The following is an 11,883-nucleotide window of genomic DNA, read 5'->3' as shown; positions in this document are numbered from 1 at the left end:
GCTGAGCTGGGAGGGACGGAAGAGCAAGAGGAAGAGAAACCTCCTACTCCATAGGGGTGGAGTGTGGAAGAGTTAATTTCAAACTGCGCCTCAAAGCCAGTCTCTCCTCGCTGGAAAAGCACACGGAATTATGTTCTCCAGTACCTTTTGATTACCTTTAACGGGACATGATTTATATAATGGAAAGAAAAAGGCACGCCGGGAGCTGGCACTCTCCTTACGGAACTTTCCTTGCCACTTATGGCACACATGTGCACTGAAGCACACAGCAGTTGCTTAAATCTTTAAGAGATTTCTTATCTTTATATCCCAGACTCAAAAGCCTTCCATTTACATCTTGGCATTTTTCATCATTCTTTTCTAAACCCCTTTAGTCTCTGGAAAATCCAGACAGCTGCATGAGATGGAAAAGCAAAGCCAGCAACATCTGTAGCACCATGACACTTGACAAATTATCCCACGTTTGCCTTTGGGTTCCTGGAAGAGGCCTTGTGGATGTCCAAGCCCCAAGGAATCCTCACCTTTCTCTCCTTAGCCCGCCTAAACGTCCAGCATGTGCAAGCACAAACGTGGTGTCCAGCCCCTGCCCACGCCGCCCGGCTCCTTGGAGAGGCGCCGGTCGCTGGCTGCAGGGAGCAACCGTGGGGCTCCCACGGGACATGATGAGTCCAGCGGCGCCGGCAGCTCCAGGTGCTCCTGGCGCTTCCATGTGGAGGGAGTCGCTCTCAGATTGGGCTGCAGCCTCATTCCCGGCCGCTCCAAGTCCCTCCTTGCTCCGGTGCCGGTGAGACAGGAGGCAGCTGCTGCCTGGGAAAACGCTACCCGCGGAGCTCCTGACAACAGCAACGTTTATTTAATGCCGTACAACGAAGTGAGACAGGGACGTTTGCGCCGGGACAACAGTAAGTAGCTTCTCCTACTGCCATGGGAGGTGCTCATTGTATAATATATACACAATGAACATAATTACATTTGTACACAAACTGAGCACTGCATTGGGAACCTGCTTATTGCTGTACACACCCTAAGCCACCGAAGGAAAAGCCCGGTACCTCAAATACCTGCACTGCATTTCACTTAAAGAAAAGATCAACAAAAACAAAAAAGCAAGCACTAACATTAATGTGTATGTTGACAGAAGTGTGGCAGTAACCGCTGACATTGCAACCTGACCAAGAAAAACTTACAGCAGAAACGGGACATATTTTACTAAGCAATAATAAAAATGGCACATTTTAAATATATCTATATGTTTATATATATTTATATATATAAATTTTTTTTTACAAATAAATGTCAAAACAATACACTGTAGTGTTAAAAAGTGTAAAACAAGGTTTAGTGGTGATATGTAAAATTAACTGATTTGTTACGCAGCTAAAGGAAGCAAAAAGCAAATGTTTATGATCCATAATTAAAAGAACAGTAAATTCTGGAAAGTATCAAATAAAGTTCTGACTGTAGGCTGCACATTAAAAAGAACCTTTATTTTATGTGCACAGAAATCATAGCAGCAAGCTGGTATCAGGAGAACAATCTGAAGGTTGTTGAGTGTACATATGGGCCATTTAAAGCTCTCTTGGAATAAACATTTTCCAGGAAGTGATAAAATGATGCTCTGTGGCCAAAAGCATCAGAACTATGAATTTCATAGATTTAAAATATACTGTACAATATCTTCTCACATTTCCATAGGTCAAGTCCATACATCTCAGGCATGAATTGTTTCAACAGAAGCCGTTAGTGCTGAAAGACAGACACAGATTAAGTTACTCTATTTTAGGAACAACAGAATATTGTATAAAGTAACTCCTGGGATTACATAAGGCAAGGAATTTCTGACCTCGCCCTAGCAATAGTTATCAACAGTGTAGAACATAGTAAATTATAAAGTATCTTAGAAAATATGCTGTTTCGAAAATAATTTCTGACTAACAATATGGTCGTCAAAATACTTCTACAGCAAGAATCAAAAGTTAAACTTTTTTTTTGCAAATTTACACAGTTTGGTACAAAAAAAGGGTTTACTCCGAGTTTTATATCCTGCTGCACACTGCCATATCCAAGGATGCTAAATATAAACTCAGTCATTGCAAAGACCCCGATGGCTTTTACGAACGACAGGCGAGGCTTGCGAACGGCTGCCCTCTTTTCCATTCGCCCTGCTGTAAGCGAAGGGAGGGAGGGCAGCGAGCTGCACTGTGCTCAGCACTGACAGGACTCCCCCGAGCAGCTGCAGCAGCTCCGTGGTGAGAAATATTCCCGGGCTTCGGCTCCAGGTGCTGTGCGGGGTCTCTCTGTCGCTCCTCCTGTCCCTGCCAACGCGCCCGGAGCTGCCTCTGCAGCGCAGCAGCTGCGACGAGGGAAGCAGCTCTGAATCCCGGGCCCTTTCCGGACTGAGGGAGCTGGGCCTGGTCGGCCTGGAGAAGAGGAGGCTGAGGGGGAACCTGATCAGCGTCTATAAATACCTCAAGGGAGGCAGTGAGGAGGAGGGGGCTGGCCTCTTCTCAGTGGTGGCCAGCAATAGGACTAGAGGAAACGGCCACAAGCTGAGGCACCAAAACTTCCACAGGAACTTAGGGAAAAATTTCTTCACTGTGAGGGTGCCAGAGCCCTGGCACAGGCTGCCCAGAGAGGTTGTGGAGTCTCCTTCTCTGGAGATCTTTAAAACCCGCTTGGAGGCAGCCCTGTGCCACATGCTCTGGGTGACCCTGTGTGAGCAGGGGGTTTGGACTAGATGACCTCTAGAGGTCCTGTCCAACCTTACGGATTCTGTGATTCCTTCTTCCTAGAATATCCTGCACCACTGATTTCCTGCGCCAAATTCTCCCGGCCTTGCACCAAGAGTGTCATTTTACTAATTGACCGCAAAAGCTAAATATAGGTATTACCTCATCATTCCCTGAAAGCTACCACACATTTTCCAGCTGCCTCGCGAAAAACTGGGTCTAGCAAGAAGACCCAGAAGAAGGGGACAGATCCAAGTGCTCTGAGGTGCCCTCTGCTCATGGGATGTGTCCTGCCAATGTGCTCTCCCGCAGAGCACAGCATGGCACGGCCGGAGCGGCGCCGCAGGAGCAGGGGGCTCGGAGAGCTCTTCCCCTGGGCTCACCTCCGATTCTGAGGAAAGGGAACCCGCGGGTGGCATCACTGCGGCCGATGCCAACCTGCTGCCATGGGCGAGGAGCTCCTGGGCCAGCGCTGGGCTGCTCCCTGCTCGCCGGGGGAGCTGTGGTCGGACTAGGTCACCACTGCCCCGGTTAAAAATAAGGGGCATCAAAAATGTGTTTATATTGTGAAATTAAAATGCATTACCGCAAATCAGCATTTCCATGAAAATACTGAATTGTCTTCCTGATCAGTTTTAAAGACTTCCATAAAAGCTCTTTTTGAATAACAGCATTAAGAGTTTAGACTGATTCTAATCATGAGACACACGCTCTCAGGAAAGCAGCAACACAGGTGCCAGTGTTGAATGCAACCTTTTTATGTAAAAGGACAAAAAGATGAATATAATTTCCACTTTGTTAAAGAATAACAATAGTTTCCTGCCTACAGTTCATACAAAAAAGGAATATATGATGCATAGTTAAGCATGATCTTGCAAAGATTAAAGCTTGGCAATACAGATTGGGATAGTAAATGGGAAAATGCAGTTTAATCCTTCCCATTCTAAATCACTGAAAACTTCTTGATTTAAATATTTCCTAAATCATATCATCTATGCCCTTTAACACCAACATAAAACAAAATTCATTCTTTTAGCAGAAAGCTTGAACAGGTCCTTCCTGACAACAACAAAGTTGATTTAAATGCCAGCAAAACGCCCAAGCATTCAGATTTGTGTCATACTAGTTTCTCTAAACATCTGTATAAACAAATATTCTGACTTATATTCCGACTTCCATTCCTCAAGTAAGTAACACTATGGGGAGGAACATGTAAGTCTAGCCCAACTCGTGCCTTTTTAATTTGATCCCTGGAAGAAAACACCTTGTACGGAAAGGCTGGAGAAGCTGTGTAGGGCTGCCTCCGTGCAGAAAGAAAAGAGATGTTTTTGTAATTGTTGCACTTATTCCGCCCTCACTTTTCCCATCCCATTTTTCATGCCCTCCTTACCTGTGTCCTAAAGCCACAAAATTTTTGGAGCTTTATTTCACGCCCTACGCTGCATCATCAAGAGCTGCTGCTCCCCTGAAGCATCAAGGGTCACTTACATCTCAGCACTGATGCTCCTACCTTAACTGCACATCTGCTCTGAAACACCTTAAGTCTCTTATATATTTAAGCAAACTGCTATTACCCTGCCATTTGAGGTGAATGTACTTGATAAGCCAATTAGTCTTTGCTCTTTATATCTGAATACAAAATACATTACTTGCAAGCAGATCACTACGTTTATTTTATGGTTAATTTGCATTCAACACTGCAGATACCTTTTTGTCTTGCATTATATTGTCTACAGATGTACTGCAGAAAGATAACAAATATAAATACACTGAAAAAGAGCAGGAATAAAGGCAGGAGGGGAGGGAAAAAAGACGTACTTCTCTGTACTATACACACATGAAATGTGATCCTTCTGTGAGCTGTGGCTGTGCAGATGGAGCTGGTGACAGGGACGATTCTGGTGAGGAAGGCAAACTTTTCACTGCGAGTCATACAGCAAGACAAATAAGAATAGATGTTACAAAAGGCAAAGGTTACCCTGAAATCATGATTCCAAGCCATAATAATAAAGCCTGAAAAATCACAATTTCAAATCGTAAGAAATATAAACAGAATCAAATGGAAGTTACACAAGTAAGGACATAAAGTGTCATCTTTTTAAAAAAACACAACACAATGAGCACAATTCAGGGAAGAATGCAAGCCCTTCTCAAGAAAGATCATCAAACAGACTTTAAATGACTAGGAGAACATTGCAGAAGAACAAAAAACAGGACACATGAAAACTAATGTATTATCTGCATCAAAAGAGAGGAATAATTTTGGTAGAATATGTAGAATTTAATTATTCAGAATAATTCTAGATCCTGCTTTATATCCCTGACACAGACTAACTATGCATTTCATATTCTGCATGACATTATGAAATGTATTTACAATTCTAGAATGGATTACCAAGTCCCAGCAAGGATTGTTGACTGCACTACAAAGGTCCAAGTCACCTTTTAAATCCAATATTTCAGCATTTGACTTCTTCAACCATTCCTCTCACCAAATATCCAATAATGCCTTAAATTGCCTCCCTGCTTCTCCTTCCTCCCATGTGTGCTCTCTTTTTTTTGATCCTTGAAAAAACCCAAGTCTGCTTTACTCCAGCTTTTACTTCTTGCAGGCCAGTTCTGCACCACCAGTCATATTACCAGCCAGCTACTGTTTTCTGCTTAAACATGTTTTCTTATTCCTGAAAACCACTATTCAGTGGCCTTTTATTTGCTAGTTCACAATCTAGAGACTCTAGAGACTCTTGAGGAGTCTTCAATCTTGGTGGTATTATAGGAAGGCAAACTATAATGGAAGCCCATTAGCCAGGAGGTAAAGGCAAAAAGTAGGGAGATATCCAAGATTAAGAAGTTGTGCTGCACGGAAGGATTTGCTCCAACCAACACCTACAGACTGACTCAGCTTCTGGCAATAGCCTCATCCCTAAATTAAGTGTATCCACAAGATCTACATAAAACCTCAGAAAACTGAACTGCTGTAGTTATCCACTGGGTAGCTATTTTTCACTTTGTGTTGCCCAAACACACTTTTTATATCTCCACCATGTCAGCACTTTTCCATTCACTAAAATGAATAAAAATTTACATATGTAGCATGTAGACTGTGCATCAGTCACTCCCTTTTCCATACCTGCTGCTGTCTGGTTTCCTTTTGAAGACTGTGCTGCTAATTCAAATGAAGAAATAATCCCTTCTTGTTCTCGAATGCTGACTATTTCACTTTCTTCAGAGCGGGTTTTAGGTTTGTGGTTTGCAACTGTGGTCACATTCTGCAAGCTGATTAAAAAAAGCACAGCTTTTAGAACTCCCCTAACTTAATTTCAGGTGTTAACCACTAAGTATAGGAGTTACAATTCAGCTTTCTTCTGTTAATAGAAAAACCCTGCTACTTGGAAGCTGGTGTAATGTAAGTCAAATACATATTTTGAAACCCTTCTACCTTGTAAATGGAGACTCTTCAAAGAGCTAAGTACTGCTAACTGATCTCCTTTCCCTCACATGTGCTCACAGTTTCCTGCGACAGGTTTCCCCTTTCACTGAAGTGTGAGAAACTGTGAGAAAGTTATGACCAAATGTAGGAACTCACTTAGGATTTATAATGCAACTGTAGAGACCGTGCAATTTATAGAGTTATGAATCATTAAAGAGGAATATCTGCCATAGGGTATTCCTCTAATTTGGCTGGGTTTTCTTTAGAAACAGGGATGCAGAAGTTAAAGCATCAAGTGTAAAAGAAGGCATTTAAACGTGCTCTTAAACGTGATGTTTTCTTAACTATCAGCAAGAAGGAACTTGCCATGAAAGTCTTCTACCTTGGCTGAAGCTTTCATAACAAAATAATACAGAACTTTAGCTAACATAACTAATTAGCTTTTGTTTTCCACAGCAAGGATTATGAACATATTCTGCCTATAACTGGGACAATACTTGAAAATAAACACTGCCTCCCACCTACTCAGCTCCTCTTACTGAACCCTTACACAGCTTAAGTTTCTCACTGGATTTCTCTGCAAGTAAATCCCTTAAACATATAAAGATACCTTATAAGTATTTATGATGGAATTTCATTAGCTGCTTGGGGCTTTCAGCTAATAAATACAATGTGCAAGATTAAAATAGACCCTTCACATCTTGTTTTATTTTTTACCTTATATCACCATCACGTGTTTCTTCTGATTTATTTTTCTTTTCCTTTTCTGCTTTCTCTTCATTATTCACTTCTTTTGAGTCAGAAACAACATATGCATCCGATAAAAGATCTTCAGTTTTTGTCAGCTATAAAAAAAAAATCGAAATCATGAAACAAAAAGCTGTAACACACACTAAGTGGTAGATAAGAAACACTGTATCAGGAAACAGTTTTATTAATGGACAAATTTTGCCATCATGTAAACTTAGTAACTCAGAATTACATAACTTAAGAAATTTTTATCAATACCATTCCAGTTGATAGTTGCTGTCCTGAAACACATCCCAGAGCCAACGAGCAGGATTTGGTCTAATAGTTTCCAGAATTCACCCCAACTCCTCAGATTGCAGCCTGTGTGTTTTCCCTTCGTGCCCCTCTGGTAATGGTGCCAGCAGCAATTCCAGCTGCTGGACACATTACTGAGGAGCTTGAATGCTCCTCTTAAGGGTCTGATTGGACACAACGGATGGCAGCGGATCACGGAATGCTCCTTTCAAGACTTGATTACTTAACATAAAGCAACAGGCTCCCAACAGAAAAGTGTTTTTAAAACAATGAGGAATAACAAATGTTAATTATCTAATTTTATAGCCCTATCCATCAGAAACGTGCCTTAAACAAGCAAGCAAGATGGAAAATGAGGGAAGAGCAAAGGGCGACTAACACAGCAACACAGCTAGAAAAAGAGCGGAAGAAATTCTACGTAAGCAAATTAAGAAACATTTAATTGCCAGGAGGATCTGATTATGTGGGAGAAGCGCCAGGGAGCCCCGCAGCTCCCAACAGGCCTGATTTCACTATGTGTTCCAGTGCCAGATGCACCAGGGCCCCACGCGAGGACCAGGCAGCCCAGGCTGCAGCTCCTGCCCAGCTCCGCAGGCGGCCACATCCTTCTGCTCCCTTTGAATCCCGGGATGCTCCGACACCAGCCACACCAGGAGGAGGGGGAGGGAAAACCGACTGGCAACAAGGATGGGCAGCTCTTACATGGAGAGCACGTCACTGATCCCTGCCTAAAGATGTATCAGTGTCACCTTGCTTGCCAAGTCACGGCTCACCAAGACCACGCTGTCATTTTCCATCAACTAAGGCATAAAGAGTTGATGTTAAATAACACTAAATTTAAGGCTTGTAACTACACAACTAACAGAAATTGCTTTCTCAGCAAAACAGGCACATCTGATGCAATTTTGCACTACGTATGTTGCACAATATTGATAAGAATTTTGCACTATAAATATCGAAACATTTGTTACACTTAGAAATGTAACTTATTCTTCCAAGCAAAATTAAAGGGCTCAAACCCCCATACTCCCCATATTTAATCCCTCTCCTTTTTAAAAAAAATTCTACTGTAAGACTGACTGCTGAACTCTCCAATTAAGCCCAGTTTAGTACCTCTGCAGTAAAATCTGAATTATATTCTTGTGCTCCATCATCTTTCAGTTGTGCTATTTCTTCTCCCGGAGTTTCATTATTTTCTTTCAAATTATCTTTAATGGCACTCTCTAGGTTACTAGGGAGAGTATCATCCTTTTTTCGACTCTGCAGAACAAAATTGACATGGAGAAACTTACTATTACAAAAGTGGTTATTACAGTCTCAGTTCTGGCTTAAGGCTTACACAGTCCTCTGAATATGAAACCAAATTAAGAAACCTTTAAGCATTTAATCTCGAACTTTCCAAGTGATATTTCATTGGAAAACATACCCTAATACAGGAAGCAAAAATAAAATTAGTTTTCAGAACTTGCCTTTGAATTTCCTAATTTTTTTGTGCATTTCAAAACTGCCCAATGTACTGCACCAGTGGCACAAATACCCCAGGGAAAGCACTTGCAGTGACATCTGCATTTAGGTTGCCTAACCTTTTCCTTCTGTGAAAGATTATTATAAACCCCCCCCCCCCCCCAGGAAGTTCCAGCTCTTTTATTGATTGCCTTTTCTTAACTTGTATAATTCCATTTATATTTAGTCCTGTTACACACATGTTTAGTACTTTTCTTATTGAAATTCATTAAGCACTGAGAGTTTAAAAACCTTTTTTCCTGATTAGAAAAATGATCGATAACAATCCACTTCCACAGTGCAAAATTTATAGCACGCTTGCATGCACCATCTCCAATTATCTTGGGCATCTTCCAGGTTTTACTCCAGTGCAAACTGATTTAAAGAGAGACATTTGATACTAGCAGAAGATAACTGAACAATGTTCAAACCACAACATTACTTATTCCATTAAAAATGCCATTGCACAGAGCATAAAAAAAGACATAAAATTGCTGAGGAAGGATGGTAGAGGTGTCTTCAGATTTTGAACTGCAAGCAACAGTGCCAGAACAGCAAGGCAAACTGAACTTCACATAAGTCACGTCAAACCAAACGCTGGGAGAGCCACGAAAGCAGCAGAGCTGGTGCCTGAACCCCTGCCCAGTGCAGCGCTTGCCCTCTTTTAGGAGGAAGTTCCATTTAAGTCAGTTTTACAAATCAACCTCTCTGTTCTCCTACATAAAGTGTGCACCCACATTGTACATTGTCCCCAAACAAGAGCTATTAACCAACCTCCTTTAGTATTCTGATAATACTATCAGTATGCTGTAAAAAGGACACTAATTTCTTTTATATAGCTAAGGGATAGAGTATCCTATTAGTATTTTAGTATTAGTATTTTAAGACTTCTAGCACTTAATGCTAGCTCATCATTTTCCATTGGGAAATCGACAGAAGCACAGAAACTATACTTTTAAAAAGAAGAAGTGTCAATACAGTGTAAAGCTTCACTTTGGAGCCCTTTACAAAAAAGCCCTCGGGAAGAATATGAGGTAGCCACAGCAGAAGTGAATTTCTGCTCACCAGGCACAACAAATACACAAATTGGCTTCCTGGCTGTGAAGGATGGAATGGTACCTAAGGAAAGAGGTGAAGCTCAAACTCTTTTGTGCAAAGAATACACCAAGAAACTTGTGCAAAGCTTCACTTTACATTTTCTCTTCATGAGAAAGGCCTCGTTATTTATAACAATATGTGGAGCAGCCGCCCTGCATTCATGACATCCTCTCAAATACAGGTATTGCAAAGGCAAAAACATCACCAGGGGATCCAATCTTCTTGAAGGAAAAGTACCTTTTGCACAGCTCTGAGGACAGTGTAGCATGCAGGTGTCAGATTAATAAAAAACCTAAACCTTATTTGGCATCTTTCAAACGAAAAGTGCCATGTGTTTAACCTGCTTTTGGAGAATCAGATGTCAAAAAAAAACGTGAAACATGAAAGGAGGTATTTCCATGTTCTTCTAAAATATCAAGAGCAGGATCTATGAGACACAAAGTATGTCAGAAGATAAAAAGATAACCCTATTAAACTCTTGCAAAGGCAGACATGAATCATTAATAAACTCAGCTGTGGCAAAGCAGCAGGCTGGGTCTGTAACATGCAAGCATTCAGTTGAATCTGCTTCTGTTTTCGTCCTGAAGGTGTTGTGGTGTTTTGTTTTGTTTTGAAAGAAGTATTTGAGTCAGTATTTCCTGGTTAATAACAAGCAATTTCTTCCTCCCTCTTCTCTCTCTCTCCACCCTTACACATTTAATAAGGGCTGCTCTGCCCTAATTGTTTAAGCCTGAGTGAAAAGGAAAGTGAGGATTCTGTTTTTATCAACTTATGGGCTCTGAAACCACAGCTGAAGAGATCACCATTTAAGAGCTACGGTGGTGAAACACGCACCTACCTACAATTGGCTATAATTTATTTTTACAGATGTTTGCATATAGTACATGACAGAAAATCTTCATGATTTATACATCAAATGGTTCATGATTCTCCCCGACGCTGTATTTAGTGACAGAGCTTGTAATTTCACATTGTTTGTTAAATTTGACAAATAAGTAACTGCTAACAAACATCACAATGCATAATCAAACAGATGTAATTTTAACATCTATTTAATATGTTGTTTATTTTCACAAAAACAGATGAATTCCATTATCAGTAGGTATAAATATGAAGGTCCATTTCTCTTGTGCCTGGTAGAGAATTGTGACTGTTCTTCTATACGAAGAGTCTCAATGAGGTGCAAAAAATATCATGTAACTTTGGAATAAGTTCATAAAACTCTTTTTCTTTGCAAATATACTTGGGACTCACCTGTGTCAACTTGAAAGGATTATCTCTGACAAGAGAGAGGCTCTGCAAAGGAGATTGCTCTGAAACACCAATAATATTCGGTCCTTTTCTCTTCTCTCTTAGGCAAGCTTGTTGGTGCCTTTTTATTCTTTCCATCTGTTCCTCCACAGTCATTCGAGGCCGAGCGCTTTCTGCAAGACACAACTGCTCCACTGCACTTCTTGGTCTCTCCTTAAATGGAAGAACACTTTTTTTAAAGAAAAGCAAGATTCCAAGCTGTTCAGCTTATCACAAAAGATCGCCTAATGATTTATCAAAAAGCAGAAAAACAGCTGGCCAGAAAAGAGCTCCTGTGTATCCAAAGAAAGCACATGAACTCATGACTAATAAATGAATGCTGACGTTGTAAAGAAACGGATGGAGTCTTTATCAGTATCTATATATTTGTACACATATACACACAAACACACACACACATATATATAGTGCCATTACTACCAATGATGTCAAGAGAAGGGCTAGATGCTTTCTCTAAGCCATCCTATGAAATTTAAACAATTTACCAAATGTTGCATCACAGTCAAACAAAAGTTACTCATTTGAGACAAATATAATTAAAATTTAATGATCCATGATTTTTCTACCAGTTGATCTGATGGTCCCTTCTACTTTTTTTTTTTCCTTTTTGTTCTAAGAAGAGTTACAGCTGGACATCACTTAATTGGGAGTGACAAGGGGTATTCTTTCTTCAGTCAACATCCTGTTATTTTTCCTCTCCTCTCTGCTTTAAGTTTTCTTTTCCCAAATTGTTTGGCAGTAAAATAAATAAAACCCATTATATGTTAC

General features: G+C 40.8%; 1 protein-coding gene across 1 annotated transcript in view; it reads right to left on the bottom strand.

The window, feature by feature from the left end:
• The window catches only part of LOC112944175 (pleckstrin homology domain-containing family A member 5-like), a 150,536-nt gene continuing 138,653 nt past the window's right edge, over positions 1 to 11,883 (bottom strand). The window contains exons 24-29 of the mRNA XM_026035559.1: positions 11,059 to 11,268; positions 8,317 to 8,463; positions 6,877 to 7,004; positions 5,860 to 6,005; positions 4,548 to 4,651; positions 1 to 1,746 (exon numbers count right to left, since the gene is read on the bottom strand). Of these exons, the coding sequence (XP_025891344.1) occupies positions 4,557 to 4,651; positions 5,860 to 6,005; positions 6,877 to 7,004; positions 8,317 to 8,463; positions 11,059 to 11,268 (726 nt within the window). The 3' untranslated portion in view covers positions 1 to 1,746; positions 4,548 to 4,556. The remainder of the gene's footprint in view (positions 1,747 to 4,547; positions 4,652 to 5,859; positions 6,006 to 6,876; positions 7,005 to 8,316; positions 8,464 to 11,058; positions 11,269 to 11,883) is intronic.

This window comes from Nothoprocta perdicaria, unplaced genomic scaffold, assembly GCF_003342845.1.
Source record: "Nothoprocta perdicaria isolate Ctin4 unplaced genomic scaffold, notPer1 scaffold_161, whole genome shotgun sequence".
In the NCBI taxonomy this organism is placed as follows: Eukaryota; Metazoa; Chordata; class Aves; order Tinamiformes; family Tinamidae; genus Nothoprocta; species Nothoprocta perdicaria.
The sequence above is the reverse complement of the archived record's forward strand: the minus strand, read 5'-3'. Positions and strand labels throughout refer to the sequence as shown.